Source organism: Leucopleurus acutus (assembly GCF_964270905.1).
Source record: "Leucopleurus acutus genome assembly, chromosome: 10".
Taxonomy (NCBI): domain Eukaryota; kingdom Metazoa; phylum Chordata; class Mammalia; order Artiodactyla; family Delphinidae; genus Leucopleurus; species Leucopleurus acutus.
Window position 1 is genome coordinate 68,966,069 of NC_139153.1, and position 26,019 is coordinate 68,992,087.

General features: G+C 48.8%; 1 protein-coding gene across 1 annotated transcript in view; it reads right to left on the minus strand.

Moving 5' to 3' along the window:
* The window catches only part of BTBD9 (BTB domain containing 9), a 412,377-nt gene that overhangs the window by 10,359 nt on the left and 375,999 nt on the right, over positions 1-26,019 (minus strand). The window contains exon 10 of the mRNA XM_082847528.1: positions 6,093-6,171. Within this exon, the coding sequence (XP_082703654.1) occupies positions 6,093-6,171 (79 nt within the window). The remainder of the gene's footprint in view (positions 1-6,092; positions 6,172-26,019) is intronic.

The following is a 26,019-nucleotide window of genomic DNA, read 5'->3' on the forward strand; positions in this document are numbered from 1 at the left end:
CTCATGGAGGGATCTGCACTCCCCGCCCTCCCAAGCCCGCCACGGCATAGCCTCATCCCTGCCTGCCCATCAGGATGACCTGATCCACTTTTCAGATGCCAAAACCCCTCCTCAGGACCACCCCCGTCAGCCGCCACTGCTCCGCTCACTCCATCACTCGGCCTCCACCAGCGCTGCTCCTCGCAGCATCCCCCCACCCCCACTCCAGGGGAAGGCGTCTTCTCGTGGGTTGACTTCTGTCAGGTGCTGAAGCTGCAACGCCCCCCAGGGAAGGGCCCTGCCTGGGTTTCTCTCCTGGTTCCAGCCCGGCTGGTGCACAAAGCCTGCCCGCAGGGACCGTCTGCTCCCCAGCGCCTGACTCGACGACCTGGCCCAGGCAGAACTGGGCTCATTTCTGAAGCTTTACCATTTGTTATGCCTTTTGGGGAGACAGAGCAGCCTGGATGTTAAGTGCCAACTGCCTGGATTCAAACCCTGGCTCTGCCACTCACCAGGCATGACTGTGTGCGAGTCACTGAACGTCGCTCAGCTTTGGTTTCCTCGTCAATTTATCCCTTTTGCTTAAACCAGAACATTTTTTATTGTGAAAACCATGCACTAAAAGGTGCAGGAAATACAAATGTATAGCTTGCTGAATAACTATATAGTCAACACCAGCCATGTAAACCACACGCAGGTCAGGAACCAGAAGAATTGCTGGCGCCCTGTGGTCCCTTCCTGATCTAAGCCTCCCCGCTGGAGACCCACAGTCTGGCTTTAATAATAATAATTTCTGTTCTGTGTACACATCCTCAGATGTTACAGCTTAGTTTTGCCTGTTTTTGACGTTTGTATGAACATAATCCTACTACACGATTCTTCTGTACTGGCTTCTGTCCTTCAACATGCTGTCATGTTCATCCCCGTGGATCGCGGGGAGGAGAAGTTGTTTCACTAAATCTTTCCTTTTATTTGGCTGCCTGATGGGGAGAGGGAGAAATGGACGGACAGACCGAACGATTCATCTGCTCACTCAGGCAGCAGGTACTCTCTGCTCACATGCGCCAGGTCCAGGCTAAGGCTAGGATACAAGACAAATACCACGTAGCCTGTCTCCACAGCTACATAAATTCAATACGTAAATGGAGACCTGAGAGCTGCCGACAGACTGTCGACCCCATCCTCACTCTCTATTACTGACTAGGCAAAAACTTTCCCGCGGGTCTTTCCATAGTGCAGAAAGTTAGCTTTTCCTACAAGTCCTTTCTAACCCCCGGGGCTGCTTGTGCCCCTGAGGTCTCTGCCTCCTAAAAAAATCACTCCAGAACCTGCTCTCCAACCCAGGTTTCATCAAAGCCATAAGAAGAAACAGGCGTAACTTGTATTTCTTTTAATAGACTGACGGATTGTCATAGGTCCACAGACAGACCTCATTTGGACCCAGCCTGACCTCCTTAAGGACAAAGCAGTGTGTCTTTGCGGCTTTGCTGTGGTAACTAGTGAAATGAAAATGAAGGTGTGTGAGAGGAGCTGCATCAGAACTAGCACGGCCGCTGCACGGCACGAGTGGAAACTTCAGATCCACCAGGACCACGTCCAACGTCCTTCAGACAGGAGAGCCTTAGAAAGGGAAGCAATGCCTCCTCTCGAGTAGCTCGGAGTCAAGTAGCAGTTGAGGCAGGTGGGCTGGAATGACCTCGCGGTTGCACTGGTGACTGAGACCAAGAGAAAGTGATGGAGGAAACAGCCAAGGAGACCTTTTTGGCTACAGGCACTGGGAAGATTCAGAGGAATGAAAACAACTGAAGGAGAGCAGGACGGAGGGGGCACTCGCTGAAAGACAAACTGACACGTGCCTGCCATCTAGTGCTAAGCGTGAGAGGAAGACAGAGGAAAGAAGCCTGCGAAAGGGCGCAGAGGGAGGATGGTATCCAAGGGCAGAGCAGAGAAACGTGAGAAGCACGCCGCGGGGAGGATTACAGAGCAGAGAGGAGGAGCAGGATGACAAACTCGCTGGCAGGCAATGAAAGGAGAATGTTCTAAGAAGTTAAGATAAATGACAAGGAAATGCTGAGTACACAAGGCGCAGGAGGTCACTGAAGCAAGTGGTGGAGTCTTTGGGAGGTAAACATTAGGGGAATTTATTGACAGAAGTCGTAAACGTAGCTAAAAAATTAAATGAATTCATCGCTGTGGTGCTCACAAAGGAAAATGAGAGACAGATGCCAGGAGCAGACACGCACTTCCCAGAGGACAGGGATGAAATGCTGAGGAAACCAGAAGCGTGCCCAAACAGGTGATCGAGAAATCTGAACGTCCGCAGCCCTCCTTGGCTGCGTCACCTGAGAGCTGGCCCTGATCCGGGGTGGGGATCAGCGTGCAGCACAGATGCCGAGCCTGACGCGGGAAGGCCTGGCCGGCTACGGCAAGACAGACACATGCCCACGTCGGGCAAGAATTCCCCATCAGTTTTAGCTCTGGACACCTCTGCAATCCTGCTAGCAGCTGGGATGTCTGGAGGTGGGGGCAGTTCCTGAGCTGCCGGCAGCTCTGGCCACATACACAGGCCACTTTCCACCTGCTGCCCGAACAGCCGCCCATCTCTGCTGAACGCTCTCAACTCTCAGGAGCTCCAAGCTGCGCTTCCCCACCGTGCCCTGCGCGGACCCCCCTCTCCGGGCGGGGCAGTGCCTGCAGAAACCAGTGTTACCTGGGAGACGTGGCACATTTCTCTTTCTGCTATCCACAAAGACATCTAACCTTCCCATGCTAGAAACCAATTCCATCTATGCTTCTTGAAATTCGCACACAGTCTTTGGGCTGGTAACATTTGGCATCTAAAGGGAAAGAGGTCCTGGCTCTGACTAAACCAAGGCCACTGATGTCACTCAGCAAACAAGCAGGGCCAGACTGAGGAACCCCTGCCTCCGCTCCACTGTGAGGAAGAGGCTCCCTGACCGCTGTCTTCTCATGACTCGGTTCTGGCTCCATGGGACTCGGGACCAGGGCTGTCCTGGACCCCCGCCTGCCTTCCCCGGCCGTTGGCGCCATCACTCCTGGCCTCCCCAGGAGTCCTGCCCGACCGACCCCAGTCACCCTCCTTCCCTCACACCTCTGACCTTTGCCCCACATCCTTGCCCTTCTCTAAGAACGGGGATATGACGCCCAGAAGCCAGTGTGCTGCAGAAAAGAACGTTCTCTTTGAGGGCTCACTACATCCTTGGTGCTCTGTGAAATTCAACGCTTGTGCCTTCTTGTCTGTTCTGAGAATGACAGTTTATGGATCTTGCCTTGTGATCCTGGTCACTGTTTATTTTATGATTTGAGATGTTCCCAGGTTGGCAACACTACACGGAGGCTTTTTTTCTTGAGCGACAACCCACTCAACAGGGCAGCTGAGCAAGCTGCTCTTCAGCCAGATATGGCGGGTCACCCATTAATTAGCGACCTAAGTCAACCCACGCAAACTGGCTGGTGCAGTCTCCAAACTGGCAGGTCCAAAGTAGCTGGGGCTCCCTGCACAGATAGTTCTGTAAACTCATCAGGGAGAGGGGATCTTGCACTCCAGCTTTAGAGTTCTGTAAGGGGAAGTTATTTTTCATCTGGTCTCTGAGGTGACGGGCTTGGGGCGGAGGGCTGGAAAAGGACTCTGACCAGACTTGCTCCAGGGCTTCTCAGCCTTCTCTGACTTAAGAATTCCTTCTGTTGGAAATGATAATTACAGAGTCCCATTTAGGAATTAAAGAAAAAAGTCTGTCTTTTTTTTAATGCATTATATAAGAAACAAGTGACTGCAAATAAAAATATTTAATTTTAGCTTCATATACTATTATGTAAAGATAAATTCAAATTGTTTTCCAATTTAGTAAGTAATACATACATAATTAATTTAAGTGGTAAGAAAAATCGAGATTTATTGGCAAAATTTAACAACTATGATGTTTGGTTTGGGGCTCAAATATATATGAAAATGCAGATTCAAATTTACTTTTGTTCCATCATCAAAAAAAAGAAAAAAGTGTTTTTATGACCTGATGTTTAGAATTCTTTAATTTTATGCTTTAAAAAAATCAGTTGCTTTACTTTTGTAATTTTCAGGTTTGTTTTGAAATGAAGAGGTAAGAAAAAGTTTCAGGCTTCTGTTTATAAGCTCTTCTCTGCAAGAAACACATTGTGGGCGTGTATCATTTTTATTCTAAATAAATAAAAAGGCAAAATGAATATAAATTATCACAATATTTGCACTTCTTAAAATACTTTTTGAAGTACCAGAAGCACTTGATGTGCCCTGGAGAATTCTGAGTTGACAAACATAATGCGTGAATCCAGGGCCAGCTGCGTGATGTGTGGGACTCAGAGCAAAATGAAAATGCAGAGCCTCTTGTTCAAAAAGGCAGGAAAAAAGCTTCTCCTTTGCTCCCACAGTGTCTCTCCTGATGTATCCTGGGGTTTTCATTTGCTTTTTGATGCTGCGCTCGCTCGGGCTCAGGCTTGGGGGAGAGCCTTAGGTCAGGGCAGGCGCTCACGGCACCCTGGGCCCTATCCTGGGACTCGCACGTGAGACTCACACTAGATCCTGACTCTCCCAACACGCGTGCGAGGCCCCCACTGGGAGTGGCGGGTGGCAGTGGCCACAGGGCAGGCTGAGGAGGGGGAGGCTGGGCAAGTCCATGCTCCAGGGGTCAGGGGGTGGGTGGCTGAGAACCTGTCCCAGGAAGGTGAGGAGGGGCAGGGCTGGCCTGCAGGTCAGCCGAGGCTCGGAGCCCTGGTGGGCGCTCCACTGTCCCACGGGGGCTTCCCTTATAAAAGAAAATTCAAAGGTAAAATTGCCAAGACTATCAAGAGGGTGCTAGAGAGCATTAAACCCTAAGCTCTGAGCCCCCTTCTGGATACGGAGCCCCACGCCACGGCCCTGGTCACACACCCAGGAAGCCGGTCCTGTACAGATCTGAGAAAGTTCACGTTAAGATGAAACTGCAGGACAGTTACTACTTTTATGCCTTGCGTTTACTACCTCGAGTTTCAACCTTACTGTTCCTTATGACTGCGGTCTTTAGCCAGCGGTCAGGTCTTCAGGGGTGCACGCTAAGCACATCTGGCTGCAAAAGCACCAGCTTGATGAGCACCTGCCGGACTCCAACCCACCAGCACCGGCGCTTACTCTATGCCCACCTGAGAAACAGAAAGGCTAAGTAATAATTAACTTACGGATTGATTACTTTGCGCTCAAAATGGAAACAGATGTCCTTCTCACCGTAAACGGTGTGAGTGGACCCTGAGGTGCCTCTGTGAGCCCAGCGGGGATCCACGCTGCCGAGGGGGGCAGTCCCGGTGTGCCTGGCGCGGCCCTGGGCTGCGCTCGCGGTCCTGGTGCAAGCACGCAAAGCGCCCTCCCCTCACGCTCTCGACTCACTGCGGGCCCTGTCCTCTCCTCTCTGATCTCGAGGAACCCAGTGCACTTCTCCAGAGAAAAACAGCATGTGTGAGGCCCAGGAACCTCACCTGCCTGCTGCCCTGACCGCAGGAGCCCAAAGTGGGGAGAATAACCTGCCCACTCCTCCCTCGTGAGATCCAAAGGTGACGGAACATCCACAAACAGTGCAGCCCAACGGAATGGCTGCTGCCCCGGGATCCAGGCCGGGGCCTAGGTGAGGAACAGGCCAGGGAGGAAGAGGCTCACCCAAGAACACTTATGTGCAGGCTGGCACAGGACCGGGGGGCCGGACAGCAGAAACCAGCAACTGTGCGCCTCAGCTGCCCCGCGGGGCTGGGGCTCCTTGCACACCATGCTCAGAGGGCCCAGGGACCACGGAGACAGCTGACGTCTGGGAGGGCGGAGGACTCTGAGGACAGGGCGTTTGACCTCTCCAGCTCTCTGCAGAGTGGCTGGTAGGCGGAAGCAAAGCCGCAGGAGCAGGCTTCCATTCGCTGGTGAAGAGCTACCCAGAAATGGTAACGATGTCCCCACCGTGCAAGAGCAGGACTTTCTCCTGTCCCAAGCTGAACAGCAGGACAGTAGCGGGTAGAACAAACAGCTCCACTTAACTCAGGATGTGGCATTTACCTGTACACCAGGAAATATCACCGTGTCTTTCAGGAAAGGGGACCCTTACCTCATTTGCTGTGTTGTGTGTTCCAACGATTCGAATGAAGGAGGCCGGCCGTCTTTCAAAAGTTACTGATTGCCAGGACCTGTGAGGAGAAGCACAAGCATTGCCTGGTTAGACCACCCAGTTGACCCTGCTGACAGCACGGGGCCAGCAGAGCCCAGTACGTGGACGGGGAGGGCCTCCTGCGCCGTAGGGGGGCGGGGACAGGGCTCCCCCACTGTGGGGAGACGGGCAGGAGCACACGGTGTTCCCTACAATCTCATCAAAGAAGGTGCCCTGCCCTTCTGCGAAGGCGACGGGATTCTCATAAAGCTCGACATAAGCGTGAAGGGCAGACTGCGTGCACGTAGTGACAAGAGTGTGGCCGAACAGAGGAGTGACCAAGGCTGGTGGAGTTCATGAAGTAACAGGGCCACGACGGGGCTGCCCTCAGAGGGCTGTGGGCTGAATGGATGCGTCCAGGTGGGCGCAGTGACTTCGCTGGGGAGCCCTGGGAGGAGGAGCCGAGGCAGGGCAAGGGGAGGACGGGGCTGGGCGGCACTCGCTGCAGTGTGAGCCCCAGGCTCCTGTCTGAACCCCTCACCCCAGCCCCTGCGAGTGGTGGCACCTGGGGAAGAAGAGGCAGTTTCTCCATAGGCCTCCCTCCAGCCCTCCTTTTCCCACTTCCAAATATGCCTCCCAAACAGTTTATTCTCTGGACCAGCCAGTCTCCGGGTGGGCTCAAAAGCAGCCCCACTATTTTAAAAGCCATTCCTCAAGGATCAGCAGGGGCTGGGCCAGTTCATTTAAAGCCCAGCCGCGCGGGCCCCAAGCCGCCCCTGAGAGGAGGCAGTCTGCTCCCGGTTTACCGCCCCGTTCATCAGAACACACAGGGAGCTCAGCATCTACAGCTGCAAACGCCAGTAATACTTTCATAAGAAATGTGAGGAGTTCACAGTTGCTGCATCCCTCCTCCGTCCACACAGTGGAAGCGCCAGCTGCTGGGAAGCTGTTTCCTGTAATTGTCTAATTGCCAAGTAATGCTACTGAAGAAAACACATGTATCTGCCGTTTGTTTTTCCCCCTTTGCTTTCAGCTGTTCCATCTTCTCTCTCCCTGTGAGCTTCCCACTGAGACTGATTCACTGCTGCCTGGACACCAGGCCCCTTAAGGTCATTAAAAAGTCGTTACCATCCTGTGTGCAAAGTCTGTGCCTCCAGAAGCATGTTTCTGGAACAGCATAAGAAAAATCACTCTTTGTAAAAAGGCTGTTATTCATACATGAAGGTGATGCCATCCGACCATCCCCAGGGCCTGCACTCCTGGCCCATTTTCTCAGTGTTCTGCTCCCAGACCCATGCAGCTCCCTTGGAAAGCCGGTGGGCCTATGAGGAAGGCCCTGTGGGGCTTCAACTCTGGGCCTGGGCTCGCTCCCACAGGCCTCGGGGTCACTTCTGAGCTAAGCAGGGTAACTGAGCACAGATCTGCATCCTTCCTCCAGCAGGTCAGGGGAAGCTGGGGTCCACACTGCGAGGGCATCAGTCCCATCCCTGCTGCTACTGCAAGAGGCAGCACACACCAAAGCTGGTCCACCCTGCTGCTCAGACCACCCTTCCATGAAAGGGAAACAGAACTAGGGCAGGTGACCTCAGCCGGTGACAGCTATTAGGTTCAGCCAGTTTCACAAAAAGGACTGGGGTAGAGAAGGGGGCGGGAGTGGAGCAGACAGCGTGAAGACTTTTCTTCTTAGATTTCTAGTCCTATGCTAATCCAAAATATCGCTCGGCGCTTCTGGACGTGAAGGTATAACTTGACTCTCGTAAGCTCATGGTACTCGACAACATGCTCAGGGCTCTGAGAGTGCAGACAGGCCCCTAATCATTCCCTCTGTGGAAGACCCCTCCTCCCTCCGCAGTGTGGAGTGGAGGCCAAGGCCCTGAAGGAAGTGAGGGTTCGCTGTGAGTCATCCTGGGCAGAGCCGGGCCTGAACCCCAGTCTCCCTTTCCTCACCATGGCCCCCTCGGCTCCCATCTCCTGCCCCAGCCTCCCCGGCGGGCCTGGGCTGGCACCACCGGCCCCCACCTCTGCTGGGGGAAGCAGGGCTGGCGGGGCAGCAGCCTGAGAAGGAGGGAGCATTTGTGGAGTAATAAGATCAGAAGGCTTCAATTTAATACCAATCCTCCATTACCCTGCATTAATATCTAATCACATTAGAGTTCATTTTCACTAACACAGTCCGAGAGTTGAACAGATGATTTCATTTTCAGCAAACTGGATAACAACCCCAAGACCAAAATACGAGTAGGAAGGGAAGCTGGTGAGGATGAGATAATGAGCAACTCTCCCTCCAAAATATCAGATTCCACTTCCCCTGAACTTTTTCAAAACAACTTTCAGTGCTGCCCAGTGGAGAAAGGATAAGGTGGCATCAGGACATTGTCACATCGGAGCCGCATTTGTAATCAGGGTGCAACCTTGAGGAGGGTTCACGCTTCACGGGGCCAGGACCCATCACCACCACTTAGTCTACACAAAAGCTTGACTGCCATTTTCATTGAGCTTACGGAGAGCTGTATAAATATTCCTACTCGCCCAGGACTCGGAATCTCTTTAGTAGGCAACACTCCCAGGAAGACAACAGAACAACAGGGGTGTAGCACCACTCAGTTCAGAGCCAAGACTGGGTGCCGGGAGGACGTGTCTGAACAGGAACAATGGGTGTCAAAAAGTACGTGCGAGTCTTTGCTCTGAGCACCTACCCCAAACGGGAAAACCCACACGGGACTGAAGTCCCAACTCCAGCACTTGCCATCTCTCCAGCTGACAGATCACGCCCGCTTCCTGAGCTAGTTTCTTCATTTGTCCAACGCTGACAGAAATAATACCACTCCCTTGGTTACAAAAATGCATCTAGAATGAGGTCCTGATTATGTTAAACTGTAAATACCTATACACACACGCATTCAAAGAGGGATGTCTACAAGAATGTTTGCCAAAATGTTTGGATGGAAGAATTTCAAGAGACATTAATTGTACTTTTGTACTTTTCTGTAGTGTTTGAGTTTGGTAGAATGTATATGAAAGCATTAGAAAAAGTACCTATCTTGCCTATCACCCAAGGCTTTAACACAGATCGTGTGACATGAAGCAAGTGAAAATGCCAGCACTGTATTATTACGTAGAATATTTCCAGTTGGGAGGATCACTGGGGGACAGTCAAGACAGCAGGTTTTATTCATGGCCTTTCATGAACTAGAGGTAGGATGGCAAAGTGGTTGACAGCATGGGCTCTGGAGCCAGGCTCCTGGGTTTGAATTTTTACCAGCTCTGTGACCTTAGGCAAGCTGCTTAACCTTTCTGGGCTTTAGTCTCCTCTCTGTAAAATGAGGATAATAAAAATACCTATCTAAATTTTTTTGGTGTGTGAAGATTAAATACATTAACAAATGTAAACCACCTAGAACAGTGCTGGCATACACTAGGCTCTAAGAAAAATAGCTGATACTGTTATTGCTACTGTAATTACCAGCCAGCCATGTGAACCTGGACATGACCCACTGTTTCCCTGGGCCCCATCTGTGAGTCACTGAGTTTGATAGCATATGATTTAGTGACTACTGCAGAGGTTCCCACCACCCTCCCATCAGCACCCATTTCCTGGAGGCAGACAAGGTAGCTGGGCTTTGAAGGAATTAAACACGCATTTGTTGAATACGTTCTTGAGGTTGGTACCTGCTGGGTGTTATGGGAAACATGCAAGATGTAGTGCTTGTCCTAAAGAAGCTTAGGATCTCTCTGGGGACATAAGCTATCCTTCCATGAACTAGTCAGAGAACAACGCAAACAGTACTGTGGTCCCAACTCATAGACTGGTAGTGTTCCCAAACTTCCCTGGTAATTGGCTATTTGAAGCTTGGAAGCAATTTTTTCAGAGAAATAAAGCTATACATTTTGATTGAGTTACCCGGCCCACCCAAGAAACTCAATTTAACCCATAATGAGGCTGAAATACTATGTATATGAAGTTTAAAAATGGAAGGAAAAAATGTTGTTGTTGCCATAGTAGTAATTAAACAAGCCAGAAAAACAAGTGATTTAAAACAATCTAAAGCTACTGCTTGAGGAATGAGGATTAAACCCTGTAATGCATATAAAATCCTAGGGCTGCAGCTGAAATATGGTAGGTTGTCTGTTTATAAGGAGAGTGAAAAAGTGGGCCAAGAATTGTCCTTCTAAAAGCCTGTTCGGCCTGCAGACCACCATGTTGTTTACAGAGTCTTCACAATCGCTGTGAACATGCTACTCATGAAAACATACATGCTTGTAAAGTTTTTTTTTTACTATTCTGGGAGGAGATATGCTGAATTCATAATAGTGGTTGTCTCTCAGGAGAGGGTGAGGACTGGGGTTTGCAGATGGGGAACAAAGGATACTTCAACACCAACTGGAATGTTTTATTTCTTTGATTAAAATAAAAAGACAAAGTGTATGTGAAAAATATTAACTACAGTCAATTCTGGGGATGAGTATGTGAGTGAATGTTGTAATACTTTTCATTCTTTTCTGCATTTTAAACACTCCTTAAAATAAATAAAAAGAAAGAAAGAGAAGAAAGGGATTAAAATGGTGTCTGTGTTTATGTCAGGGGAAAGGTGGAGTCAGTCCCTCGGTGGGGCTGGGGGTTTGCCGGTGGGGGGGGCGGGGGTCGCCAGGTCCCAGGACAGCGGAGTCTTTGTCCGAAGCAAGCAGAGGACAGGAGAGCTGCCTGGTTGGGGAGGAGGGTGCGGCTGCCCTCTGTGAGTACAGGGCTTGTGAGAGTGGCTCTGGGTGATGAGAGCACCACACAGGCCCTGAGGGCTCAGCTGAGAAGGGCTTCCCATCCTAAGCCGCCTTCTCTGGGGATCCTGCAGATCCCATGGCAAGGTCTTTTCAGCTCTGAAAAATTACGTGACTTTGCTGCCTACGCAATAAAGGGAAAGCAAATGTCAGACTTTTTCTGCAGCACACGTGGTGGACACCAGGGAGATGGCCAGGAGTGTCTGGCCAGGGCCAGACTGGCAGTTAAACATAGCAAATTGAACACATGGGTTAAGCTTTGCTCCCTCCACTAAAAGGGCAGTAAGAAAATTTAATGTATGTTTCATATCAAATATATGTGCTACAATACACACACACAAACACAAAACAAGCACAAAGAAAGCATGAGGAGATGTCACCGTCTTTCTCTGCCAGCACCTCAGAGAGAAACACACAGGAAGCAAGCGAATTCACACTGCAGACTCTTGAGTCACCAGCTACTTCTGAAGGTAGGGGGCAGGCAGGGGGCTGGCTGAAAACAGGTAAAAGGAGCAGACGGACTCCTCAACCCCCCTCTCCTTCTTCCTGCACAGCGGGGATGAGCCCTTTTCCACCTCGGCAGAGACAGGGATTTCACTCTGGAGTCTTTGAACAGAGAGGGTCTAGACTCTGGGACACCATGCACAGCAGAGGGTGGGACCCTGCAGGGGCTGAGAGCGAGGAATACACGGAAGTGAATATCCCAGATGGCAAGACTTCCAGCCCCCTTCCCTCCCTCGGCTTTCAGGCCACCGTGATCCAGGCTTAACCCCCAGGAAGGGGACTGGAGGATCCCTCTGAGACTCGGAGCAGCCCAAGAGGAAAGACCTAGAGATACTGATCTACCTTCCTCCTCTCTGTCCCTTCATTCTTCCTTCTGTAAATATTTATCAAGTGCTTAATGAAGAAGGCCCTATTTTAGACTCTGCCCTCAAGTAGCTTACCTTATAGTGGGAGAGAGAGACAAATAAAAGAAACAAATATACCAGAGTTAAAGAAGGGCTATGGAGAAAAATAAAGCAATGTAAGTAAACTGAGAGGGTCACGCCTCTTTAGATAATGTATTTAAGGAAGTTCTCCGGTAAAGTAACAACTGAGCTAAGACCTACACAATGGATGCAATGGCCGTGCAGATCTGAAGCGCATTTCCATGAGAAGGAACCTAAGGTGGCCGGTGTGCTGGATCTGAAGGAGTGGGCAGAAGTCTCTCTCCCAATGAAACGCCTAAGCCCTGTCTGATAACCCTGAATGAAGTCCACAAACCCACCCACACTCAAAAAGCTCTCTGCCTGCTTTCTCAGTGCCTAACGCTTAATGGTAAACAACCAGTCAAAGATCACCGAAGACTCCAACATTAAAGATAGAGACCAAACGCAAATAGAAAAGAAAAATATCTCAAAGGATATAGATATGGTTCAGTAAGCAGAATAAAACTTCAGGGAAACTTATATTACCACCAGAAAGATAAAAGAAAACCGTATCACACCCTTGAAATAAGAATAAAATACGTGAAAAAGAAATACTTGGAGAACAAGAAAGCGCTCTTGTAAATTAAAACTATGGGGCTTCCCTGGTGGCGCAGTGGTTAAGAATCCGCCTGCCGATGCAGGGGACATGCGTTCGAGCCCCGGTCCAGGAAGATCCCACATGCCGCGGAGCAACTAAGCCCGTGCGCCACAACTACTGAAGCCTGCGCGCCTAGAGCCTCTGCTCTGCAACAAGAGAAGCCACAGCAATGAGAAGTCCACACACCGCAACAAAGAGTAGACCCTGCTCATTGCAACTAGAGAAAGCCCGCGCACAGCAATGAAGACCCAATGCAGCCAAAAATAAATAAATTTATATATAAAAAAAAAACTATGAATTGAAATAAGTAATTCAACAATATAGTTAGAAGCTTAAGTTGAGGAAATTTCCTAGGTCAAACAAAATGACAAAGATAGAAAATAAAAAAAAAGGATAAGAGAATGAGATGATCAAACCAAGAGGTCCACTATCCAATTAGCAGATGTTCCAGAAAAAGAGCAGAAAAGACATTAGCTATAAAATGTAAAAGTCACACAAGCAATTCTCCCAGATATGAAGGACGCAAGTTTCTAAGTTAGAGCCACCGAGTGGCCTCCACCATGAATGAGAAAGCAAAGCATACTACTGAGAAACTTTAGAAGATCTAAATGCTTCTGGAGGGGAAGACAGAAGGGCAGCACAAAGATGTGGGAACCAGAATCACATGAGATGTTTCAAAAGCTTTAGCTTAGATGTGCTCTGAGCACGGGAACAAGGCAGTAGCATTGTTTGAACAGCAAGAGAACAGAAACAACCTAAACGCTCATCACTTGGGACTGGTTAAGTAAATTATGGTACGTCTCTATCCCTACCATGAAAGACTGTGCAGCTGGAGAGACAGGGATGGAGAATTTCTAGAGATATCCAAGGTGTAGAAAAAGTTGTATTAAAAAATGGGGAAAATACACACATTTTTATATGTTTACACATTATCATCTCTGGAGGAAGGGGTGGGTGGGAAGGAGACATTTCACTATCTATAGTTTTACATTTTTAAACCATATTAAATATACTTTCTTTGAATGTATTGTCGTTTCAAAATATTTTTTAAAATTTTAAAGAGAACAAAGGAAAGCAGCTGCCTCTGGAGAGCGGGGTCTGGGGTGGAAAAGGGTGAAGCAGGGGGTTTGCTTTCTTGTTATAAGCCTTGTGCTCCTACTTGACTTTGAAAGCTGAACATGTATATCTTTTTTTTTTTTTTTTTACATCTTTATTGGGGTATAATTGCTTTACAATGGTGTGTTAGTTTCTGCTTTATAACAAAGTGAATCAGTTATACATATACATATGTTCCCATATCTCTTCCCTCTTGCGTCTCCCTCCACAGGTATATCTTTGATAAAAATTTCAAAGTTCAAAAGTTTAAAAACAAAACAATAAAAAACAGAGCCAAGAAAGGGAGAGAAGCCTGTGGTGACGAGGAATGGCAAGGATACGCGTGGAGCGTTTTATTTACAACCTTTGGGTGCAGGGCTAGAAGGAAAACGTGAACCTTCAGAAAAGAGTCTCGAAAAGGGAGGAAATATTAAAGGCTGTCTGCTGTCAACTGAGCGTACGCAGTGGCGGTGGTGCCTACTCCCAGCCGTGTGGCACTGAGCAGGGCCGGGTGCTGAAGGTCTTGAGTGAGCTTCCAGGCCTGCCTGGCCTGAAGACCCTCTGACGGATCTTCATGAACTCACCTCTTGCGCTGGGCCCCCAGCTGCCTGCCGTCCCTCTGTCCCTCTGAGCACGCTGTTCTTCGTCTGCCTTGCTGCTGCCATGGGCCAAGGACCACACTCATCTCTTTAATCACATCTGAAGATGCTCCGTGGACCAGGCACGTGAGGGAGAGTGCGTCTTCCATGATGTGGTGAGGTTGGGGACCCTTGCATTGTAACAGCCTTAAAACTGGGCCCTGCACGCACTCCTGCTGGCTCCCAGCCTAGCACGTACCGCAACCCGCTCACTTGCTCAGACCTCTGGTGCCAGGCTACGCTGAAGCCTTCCTTGGTGCAGGCCTCAGCAACCAATCTGGCACCTGGGAGTTCATTCTTTTGTCTAGCAGGATGCTTAACTGGATTTTATAGCCAACTCACTGCCCCGACTTACAGGGAATTCTGGGCTCGTGCCATACACTCTGTCTGTCCCTCCATTCCACAGCTATTTATTGAGAGCCTTCTATGTGCCAGGCTTAGGAAAAACGGTGCCAAGTTCGTCTGACTGCAGCCCTGAGGTGGCAGGGAAACAACCTGTCAGGAGCCACCGGGATTAGTGATCATTTAGTCACATGCTGACCAGCCACATGCTTACTGAGATCAAAGGTCACGCAGGGAAGGCTCACAGACATACTTGGCTGGTTTACTGAGTATTTTTTAAAAACTTAAGTTAGCTGCCACTTACAAATTAGAAGATTTCACATAAAAATACAAATTTCTGGTTTCTCTTGAAAACGAGATGATCTGGCATCCTGGGGTCGTCTTGAGAGAACATTGGCTAGTTCCGAAGTAAAGGTGATGGACTCAGCCCCTCCAGCCTGTGGCGTCTCCCTCATGCGCAGGAGCCTGCCCTAGCCTGCCTCGTACATCACCCACCTGGCCCAGGAGGTGGCCAGGTTTCCACCCAGCCTTAGACAGAGCTCAGGCAGTGTTAAATGGAGAGAATTAAATTTCTAACTCTTATATAGGAATCCCAGAAAACTCAACACTTTGGGGATCTAGCAACAGAACTGATACACAAATTATGTTTCAGTTTAAAAAAAAAAAATCTATCGTCTTACACTGATCTCTTCTTTGCCTCGAAACAGGCAGAGCTGGGGTTCATGGAGAGACGCTGCAGCCGATACAGTCCCCAGTAGCTGCTGCCTGCTTCCTGTGACTACCTTAATGGAAGTTGGGTCCTAGCTGGATCAGCGGGTTCTCAATCCTGATTGCACATCAGAGTAACCTATGGAGCTTCTAAACCTTCCACCTCCCAGGCCACACCCCAGACCAATTAAAGCTCAGACTCTCCGGGGGTGGGCCCTGCCTGAGTCTCATCTGAACTCCTCAGGTCATGGTCAGTTTTCAGCCTTGGTGGAGCCCCTCCTCAGGCTGGGGTGGCTGGTGGGGAGCAGTTTGCTAGGACGACGCATGTCATCTTCTGTCCTAATTATAGTCCAGATCAGCCTTCCCCTAGCTTCCTCCTGCCCCTGGGATTTCTGGACCTAGGGGTGCTTTTTACACTTTCTGGCCAAGAGGGATTTCAGGCCTCTCTGGTGGATGCACTTGCATTTACTGCTCCGACCGGAGCCAGTCCCGGCTTTACCTTCCCTGCTCATAGCCTAATTTTCCCTTTTAGAGAAGTTTCCTTTCAAAAAGAAGGTCGGGACCCTCCTGCCAGCTCCTCCTAAGAGTTGAGCTGGACGCTTCTAACTCTGTGGCACCTACAGAAAGGTATGTGTCCTGGGACCTCTGTGGAGTGTTTGAAAGAGAGTGCGGGGAAGACAGACGAGAGGGGGCTGTTTCCATACTCCACATTTAGCTCATCCCCCCATCCCCAAGCTCCCTGCTCCCACTCTCTGCCATAGAGCTCTCCTTGATTCCCCTAAGGGGATGCAGTAATTGATGATTAGCATTCCAAAGCTTGGCTTACATCCTGCTAGCCCGTCATATTTAATTACATTTTAACTATATTCGTCTTCGATAATAGCACGAACATAATTTAGATAATTATCTCTCTCTCTTATTCTCTGACTCTGTCTCACTTAGAGCTCCTGCAACAAAAATCGCTTTCTCGGCTCAAACACATAAACAGACTCTGGGGCCAAGTGCTTTTCTCTCTCTCACAAGCAGCTGTTCTAGGAACACAATGGTTTTGGGTAACATGCAGAAAAAAAGAAAATTCATGTTTCCTTCTGCCTCTGTATTCATGTTTGTACATAGCTGGTGCTGGGAGTTGCTGTGTGTTTGTGTGCGTGTGCACACGCGCACACACACGCATCTGGGCAAGAGATTTTGTGTGGTGTAGAAACTGGGGAGGCCTTGTCAATCCAATTAGTGTCTATAAAGCACCCTCTTGGTCTGGCATTTCTTTCTTACAAGGTTTAATGGTTTCCCTCACAAATTTAAACTCTGTTGAAACTTTTAAATGTCTGGTAAGTCTTTTGAAGAGATGCATTCTTTCTAATAGGGTTTCTGTCACACTTGGACCTTATAATTAATGACTCTTACCCTTGCCTATTATCTGCCTTCTCCAGGAGACGGTCAGGAGGAGAGAGAAAGCTGGGGCTCTTCCAAGGGAACGTGTGTGTGTCTTACCACAGAGTCAGGAGTCCCTACAGACCCTCCCAAACACCAGCTGGGTCACCTGCCATCCAAGTTCCTGGCCTAACAGCGCCCCTCCTCTTCCCCCTCAGGGCAAAAGGTATTCTTCAGCAGCCTTTGGTCACTGGTTTTTCTGACGAAGCTGACCAATACAGCTGAGCTTTTTAGGTACAAAGATGTTATGCTACAAAGTTCACACCTCTAAGGAGATTTATGAACATATAAAGGGAATAAGAAATAGGTTCAGAAATAGCTACTATCCAAGATAACCTTGTTCAAAATGTAGAGATCTAGAGCCTGAAAGAATTTCAACAAACCAATTCACAAGACACAGTGTGGAGATTGGGAGGTCCTCACCCACAAATTCTCCACGTTCTGTCCACTTCTTTGGAGTTCTAGAAGGCTCCAAAAATAAGGATTTTGTATAAAAAGTTCACTTTGGCTCAGCTTTGTCTGATATTGAAGGATTATCCATCATCTTCCTCAGACAAAACTCATTACTCATATGGTTCTAGGTCCACATCACAAACAAAAATCTTTTTCTTCCTCTGAAGAACCACCAAGTTGTCCCTGCCCTGGGGGGACTGGTGGGAAGAGGCTGAACAGGGCTGTGTTTGTGAGTTAACAAGGGCACTCTTGCTGCCACTTGCGAGAGGCCAAAAGTCCTTGCTGTCCCTGGAAATAAACACTCAGAGCAGACTTCGGGAGCCAGGCAGTGTCTAGACCAACCTTTTGCCATCCTTGGGCTGAGTCCACCAACGGCCCCTCTGGTGTGATATGATCCACTAGTGGCTGATGAGCAGAAGGGAAATCAGCAAGATGCCCATTCTGGTCACTGAGTAGTAACTCTCGGCACACAGGCGAACGAGAAGCCAGTCAATGTGGTAACCAGGAGAGGCTGTGGACTGCTGTCCTTGGTGGTGGTAAAGAGGTGCACAGACGTGGCCCTCCCTTGGAGGTGAGGAGAGCAGAAGAGCAAGGGCTCTTCATGCAGCTGAGGTTTCACATGTTGTGACGTTCCTTTCCGTAACAGACTGGGCCAAGCTGAGCCAGGCCTCTGGTGGGGCTCAGGGGGCTTGAGAAGGGGTGAGGGACGACTCGCCTCTCTTCCCTCGTGGCCCTGAACAGGCTCCAAATACCTTGATTTGCTCCACGTTGTTCGTCAGGGATATTCCTTCGTTTGATCTCTCGGTGTCCAGCTCAGGCGCTTGGAAATTTTGCTGAAATTTTCATGGAATACAATCACCACCTGGGTCTGCGCCTCCACAGAAAGGATGGGGGAGCTGGCGGCTCGGCCGCACTGTCTGCCAGCAGGTAGCTCTGGGGGCTGGTAGGGAGGGCAGATTCGGTTGGCTTTCCCCGGCAAGCACAAGGCTCAACGGAAGTGTTGACTCAATGACGTGCGTGGCTCTCGCTCCGAGAGGCTTGCTTCCTCCAGGGCAGCGCCGCCTCCACATCTCCCCCAGAACCCTCCCTCCCTGACGTGCACGCTGGAAACATGAGGCCCAGGAGTGGGCAGGAGCCAATTCTCAAATGTTAAGAGTTTGGCAATTTCCTTTCCTAGTGTCTTAAATACCGAAAGGACTTAGAACACAATTAGGACTAAATGCCCCCTGAATTTCACGATCAATAAAAAAGCCTGCTTTTATGGAAATCCATGCCAAAAGCCTGTGCAGAACAAAGCCCAGCCCTGACCTCAGCAGCCCACAACACTACACAACGGCCAAGCCAGCCAGCGGCCTCCAGAAGGACCACCAGGCATTCTCTGAATCAAACCTGACCAATTTCATACCTAAAAATTACACTAAGCCCCTGCAGGGAGTCCAGATCTGATGACATGCCAAATTTGTTCAGCACCTCACACTGGGGAGATGTTCAGTAAAAACTTAAAAATAGACTCTCCCTCTCCAGCCAGTAAAGGGCCTGATATTTGCAACTGAACAGGTAAGATATTGGGGGCACTGGGGAGAGCTTTAAAAATCTCCAGCACACACAAAAAATGTTTCTTTATGATGAAAACTATCGCTCTTAGCACGGAGCCGCCCAAGATTAGCCTAGAGCCATTTAAGGCACTGAAATCTCTGTGAGTTCTGTAATGAAGAGGTGACAGGTGTTCGTGGCAGGCCCCATAAAGGCCTTTTCTGGAATTTGTTGGCTGCCACAGTCAACACAATTAAAGCAAGACAGTGAGTGACCCGCAAGCAGATGTAAGGCAGTACGTGCATGTGACAGCCTTTCTTCTGGGACATTTTCTGATGGTAAAAAAGTTGAACTAAAAAAAAAAATCATCTCTTTCTCTTTTCCAGCACTTTCTTGATTAAAAAGTCACCGCCACCTTCACCTGTTGGTGACTTTCTGGATCCAGCCTTTGTTGGCCTAGACTTCTCTTAAGACTTAGAAGAGGCACATGTTCTATGGCAGGCCCCTTCCTCTCCAGGGCTGGTTCCAAGTCATTCTCCGACCCCTTCCCCGGATTCTTGCTGTACGCTGGCCTAGACCCAGGCAAGAGTGAACTTCCTCCACGACCTTGCTCTGCTCCGCTCAGCACCTTCAGCCAGGCCTCCGGCCAGCATCATACTGATGCCATCTTAGAAAGAGGCAGCCGCTGGCTCCCGTGAACTCACAAAGCACGGTGGACAAGGAGACAAGACAGGAGATGACCAGGGCATGTGCTAAACACATAAATTGAATAATTTAGATAATTTATGACACTACAATCAGATGCCAAGCCAGGTCGGAGGATTCAGCTGGGCAAGGAGAGAGGCTGGAGGTATGGCAGGCCAGGGGTTATCTTCAGATCCTTTCAGTTAGGCACAGGAACAAAATCAGGGAGAAAGAAGCTGCACAGGAGGCACCTCGCTCTTTGTGACGAATCCTGACTCCCCTCGAGCCAGCAACCTCAGAGATTCCCTCCTCATATTTTCTTTTTTGTTTTAAATAAATTTTATTTATTTATTTATTTATGGCTGCACTGGATCTTTGTTGCTGAGCGCAGGCTTTCTCTAGTTGTGGCGAGCAGGGGCTACTCTTCGTTGCGGTGCGTGGGCTTCTCATTGCGGTGGCTTCTCTTGCTGCGGAGCACAGGCTCTAGGTGCGTGGGCTTCAGTAGTTGTGGCTCGCAGGCTCAGAAGTTGTGGCTTGTGGGCTCTAGAGTGCAGGCTCAGTAGTTGTGGTGCACAGGCTTACTTGCTCTGCGGCATGTGGGATCTTCCCAGACCAGGGTTCGAACCTGTGTTCCCTGCATTGGCAGGCGTATTCTTAACCACTGTGCCGCCAGGGAAGCCCCCTCCCCATATTTTCTGAACCTAGGCTGTGTGTGTTTGTGTGTGTGTGTGTGTGTGTGTGTTTGCATGCTTAAGATTTGATGCAGTGTTTTTCTTAACATCTGCTTTGAATTCTGTTCATGCCCGCAAGGCTAAGACATCAAACAATGACTTCTTTACTACTTCATAGTAAACAAGCAACCATGAGACACAAAAATATGGCTTCCTTTCAGGTTGTGTTTCAATCTACCCCTAGTTATTCACTGTGCTAGTCTCCTGCCCTGAGGGTTTTGCAGAGGTGAAGCCAGATGCCAAGAAGTCAAACTGCATTCAATGAGATTAAAAGTTATCCTTGGCACGTGGAAATCTCCTGCCATGAAATACTGTAAGACCCTTGCTGGAGCTAAATCAGCTTATTTTTCTGTATTATTTCTTGGGGAGGAAGGCTGCTGAGTGAAGACGGTGGGTGAGGAAACTAACCAGTAACTCTTTCTGATTCCATTGTCAGGCTTTAAATTCAGATAGATGAGCTATTAATCTCAGAAAGCCGGCAGTGAATGTGTGTAATAAATTTGTCATCATTTTATGTATAAACTCTCGGTCATGAGGGCTTACTGTCTGGCAGTTCACCTCTTCTGTGATATTTTCTATCCCTTGTATTTTGGAGCGGCTTAGAAAGAATATCATTTGTGTTCCTGGAGATTGGAACATAAAAAGCTCTCTGAGTGATGGAGATGTACAGGCAGGCTTCATGTCTGCCCCTGCGCTTGCTAGGCAAACAGTTTAGTGATGCTCCAGTGAACAGCACCCGGGGACAGGAATCACTCGCCCAGGCCCAGGAGCACACTCACACCCCCCCCCCCCCGACAGCTGCTAACGAAGGCCCTGTTAGTGCTGGATGACGTCGCACACGCCCATTGGCTTTCTGTCAAAGACTGTCGAATAGAGCTGTTGGTAATCACAGCTGGCAAGTGGTTTAGTCAATATTTTTGAAAAGTTCAGCCAAGTGTGTGAAAGCACAAAGTGGATTTTCCTAAAGTTGCTGGATGATTTTTGCTCATCTCCCCGCTTTGTTATGGCTCTGCCCCCACCAGGATCTCACTGGTGTCCTGCTGAGCAGTCCCGAAGGGCTGTGGGGTATGAGATGCTGCAATGGATGAAATTTCAGCTGTTTTGTCATTCAGCTTTTTTTTTTTTTTTTTTTTTCCCATCAAGTCAGCAGAACTCTAGATCTGAAAATCTGTACTGAGAAGCCTTTAAACTAGAGATTAACAACAACCAAAAACCCTCCTAATACCACTGCCATTAATAACAATTCCAACCTTCGCCTAGATACTGATCTGAGGAGAAGACCCCTCAGTATCAATTTTAAGGCTTTGGGAAGGATACCTATATTTTCACCCTTCACTCCTTGAAGGACCATTGCTCTATTCTATAACTGAAGATGACAAATGTCCTTTTGGAACCATTTCTTCTGTATGTGACAGAATTAAGAATGCAACTGTGACACTGCACCACCTGTGGACTCAGTGCACGTGATGGGTGATAGCTGTACCTCTGGGAGATCCATCTTCGCTTTTGTGGTTTTCTTATCTTCAATTTAATAACCTCTGTTGGAAAGATCATGACTCCCAACTTTGAGTCAAAATGTCCTGTTAGCAAGGGGATCTGGGACCCAGAAGACTGGTACAGGCTCTGCAGAATGCTTCTGAGAGCCCCTGGTTGGGACCCCTTTTCATAGCAAGTGAGTCTGGTTAGATGCACTAGTGTGCATTCCACAGAAATGCAGGATTTGGGAAACATAGGTTCCCTCTGAAGATCTAGATGTTGGGACTCCCAAGTCTGGGTCCACATGTGTAGTAGCTGGTTTATGTGCCATATTCCTGAACTCTATTATTTCCCTCCAGCACAGGAGTGCTTAGCAGCTGGCAAATTCTGAAGAATTTGCCACAGCAGTGAAATTCTCCCTGGTCCTCATAACAGCAGTACACAATGACCTGTGCTGTAGCTGTCACTAGCACCTTCATAGTCAGTGAAGAATAGAGCAACTACCTTCTGGAGAGAACAAAGGTGACGCTCTAGTCCATAAGAGGTGCGTCCATAGTGATTCTGATGTGCTATCCCGGGGTCTCCAACCTGAGCACCTCAGCATTGCCTGGAGGGTGTGCTGGCACAGACCGCTCGTACCCACCCCCCAAGTTTCTGATTCAGTAGGTCTGGGGTGAGGCCTGAGAATCTTCATTTCTAACACATTCCCAGGTGATGCTTACAGCCTGGGCACCACACTCTGAGACCCACTGCTCTACTCTATAACAAAGAGGATGAGCTTATGGTCCACCAGGTAGGAAGCAGCAAGTCGGAAAAGTCTAGGGAGGTTTTAGAATGAGGGAACCAGGAAGACTTAGGAAGATCATTTTAGTGGCAGTGAGGATGGGGGATTGAAATGGAGGTGATACTGTGGGCAGGAAGGTTCCAAATTCAGCTTTCAAAAGTACTCCCTAGATACCCTGGTTAGGTGGAGAGGTCTGCTGGCCAGGGATCACCTATGGGAGAGGAGCTGGGGTGAAGCAGGAACTCCACCAGACAGGAGCCACAGTGGCAGGGTCTGGGTCCGGGTTCTGCCACTCACTAGCTGTATGGCCTTGGGTAAATCACTTGCTCTCTGGAGTCTTTGCTGTCACACCTGGAGAACACCTATCCTGCAGGTAGTCAGGAAAGTTAAATGAGGCGGAGGCTGGAAGAACACTCTATAAACTGTCACTGTAAGTGTCAGATATCCTCTGCTGCCACTAGCTGTGTCCATGACCAATTTCCTGCCTGCTGCAGCAGCCCCCTGACCCTCCCTTACCTGTGGATTCTACCCAGGCCCTGGCCCAATCTTACCCCCGGTGAGCAGGAACACAGGAAGTCACTCAGTTGTTAGGTGAGCCCTACTATGGGTCCTGCTCTCGTGTACCTGGATGCTAGAAGTCGGCTCTCACTTCATTCCTGGTCATTCAAAAACCATGTCATACCCCTGGTTCCAGAAATTATTCTATACTCAAGTCTACGCCTACCCCCTCCAGGGTCAGCAAACTTTTACTGTGAAGAGGCAGATAGTAAATCTTTTAGACCACACAGCTCCCCGTCACATATTCTTCTTTATTCTTTACAACCCTTTTAAAATGTAAAAACTGTTCTTAACTTAGCGGCCATATAAAAACAGGCTATGGCCTGAATTTGGCCCCAACTGCCGCTCTATCCAAACCTTTCACTCCCTAAAGTCCTACAGTCATGCCCTAACCTTTCCAGCCCTCCTAGGGCCACAGTCTGTTTCTGAACCCCAGTTTCCAAGGCTGGGTCCCTGCTGCCACTTGCCTGGGACACTCCCTAAGCTGTGCTATTTGCCTTTGGTCTAGAACAACCCCCTGGACCTGCTGACTTCCCCGAGGATTGCTTATCCTGACTTTCACCCCCTCCTATTACAGAGACCTTCCCAAATATTCTGTTCCATCGAAGTACGTTGGGCCCATGTCCACGTCTGGAAGTTCCTGGTCTAAATTGTCTACCACCGATTGCCTGGGCTCTAACCCTCAGACTGAGTGTGACCACGGACAGAAGCTCACAAAAAGGACAGCCACGCTGAAGCTATGCCTGGGCAACTTTATAAAGGAAACACTCGCTGTGATCCCAACATCATCTTGACTTAATTTTTTCTTTTATAAATTTATTTATTTATTTATCTTTGGCTGCATTGGGTCTTCGTTGCTGCATGCGGTCTTTCTCTAGATGAGGTGAGTGGGGGCTACTCTTCGTTGCGGTGCGCAGGCTTCTCATTGTGGTGGCTTCTCTTGTTGCGGAGCACAGGCTCTAGGCACGCAGGCTTCAGTAATTGTGGCACGAGGGCTCAGTGGTTGTGGTTCTCGGGCTCTAGAGAGCAGGCTCAGTAGTTGTGGCACACGGGCTTAGTTGCTCCACGGCATGTGGGACCTTCCCAGACCAGGGCTCGAACCCATGTCCCCTGCATTGGCAGGTGGATTCCTAACCACTGTGCCACCAGGAAACTCCCTTGACTTAATTTGTTATTCTCAAATCCCAATGATCAATAGACTGTATATTTCTTAGACACAAACATTTATTTATTTATTTATTTATTTATGGCTCTGTTGGGTTTTTGTTGCTGTGCATGGGCTTTCTCTAGTTGTGGCGAGTGGGGGCTACTCTTCCCTGCGGTGCGCGGGCCCCTCACTGTGGTGGCCTCCCCTGTTGTGGAGCATGGGCTCTAGGCACGCGGGCTTCAGCAGTCATGGCATGTGGGCTTCAGCAGTTGTGGTTTGCAGGCTCTAGAGCACAGGCTCGGTAGTTGTGGCACACTGGCTTAGTTGCTCTGCAGCATGTGGGATCCTCCTGGACCAGGGCTCAAACCCGTGTCCCCCTGCATTGGCAGGCGGATTCTCAACCACTGTGCCACCAGGGAAGCGCGACACAAACATTTAATGAGTAGGTACATATGACATTTAATTTCTATGTATATGAAATGTAATTTCTAGTTCTATATAGCATTTTATCTAATTGCAGAAAAACAATCCACTTGTTGAGTCTGGCTTTCTAGATAGACCCTCCTCTCTCATAGGGTTTTTTGTGAGTGCCCACCCAGACTGTGACCAACTTTGGCGACACCGACAGCTACTGATGACTAACTAGCTCTTTGTGTAGGTCTAGTAAAAAGCAACACACATCCAAGTGCTGTTCAGTCTGTTCCTTCAGAAGGAAAATGAGGCCATTACTTTACTACTTTCTCTTCCTTAGACTAAATGTTCTCTCCTTACTAAATTAGCCACCTAAGTCCACCTTCTCAAAGTTCATCTTTCTGATTAATTCTCTGACTTGAAATTGTTCCAATTTTGTCAGACCAACTAGGAGTCTGTCATGCATCTCACATGCGACCTGACTGTGGAGCAACACAACCACAAAGTTGTTATTTACTGAGAATAACACAGGCCAGGTGGTCTTGAGATGGGTGAGCGTTCCTACTGGAAAATTAACTCAGTCACACAAGATGAAGAAGCAGATAATGCTGGCCGTTTTTGCCATACGAGCCACCATTATACATTTGGTATACTTTTCCACAAACATGATAACCTAAAATACATACACAAATACAAATAATCCCCAAACTGAGGAAGGCATTCAGCTATCCCTGTCATCTCAGAGACGCTCTCCAAAGAGCTGACAATTAGACCCTCTTTGGCTAATTTATTTTTAATATGCCATATCAATGGTATTTGATACAGAAATATGGTATGTCAGATACACGAGTTATCATGGCTCTCTGTGCTTGAAATACTGAAGTCAACATCTGTGGTCGTGAATTTGTTAAACATCTAGATGAAAGAAAGGCGGGCCGTGTTGAAGGCTGCAGTATCTGGCTCTCTGGGCCAGGTGCACGGACGGGTGGTCTAAGTATCCTAGGGGGTACTTTGCTTGCTCCTAGATAATTTCACACTTGCAGCATTCATGTTCTCTGCGAGGGAGGGTTTGGGGTAAATCGGAGAAAAATCGAAACTGATGGGCAGCTGAGGATGAAACCCCCGAATGTCCCCCACCGGCACCATCCGTGGATGTTAGCGGTTGGTTGGTGAAGGAACCCGTTTACACTGTCATTTACGTGGGAACCTTGCCTCTGGGCAGCTGGGGAGAGACACTTTCGCCAGATGCCCTGTTTTCAAGAGACACCAGTTTTATGTTTGGTGGAAAATGTTAACAGTGAGCCTGCAATGCAACTGCTTATAAAAAAGCAGAAAAGAAAAAAAAAAAAAAGTGGCCCCACGTTGCTTGGCACTGTGGTTCTGGGAGACTGAGCTTTCCAGCCCCACTGAAGAGCAAGCTGTGTTCAGCGTCAAGCTGAGGAGAAAGATCCTTTGAATGGGAGCATACTCTTGGCTTTCTTTGAATAAGCTACTTTGGCAGTGAGAAAAGCTCCTTACCACCCAGAAGTAGCTTGTACTTGAAATACTGCTAAGAAAG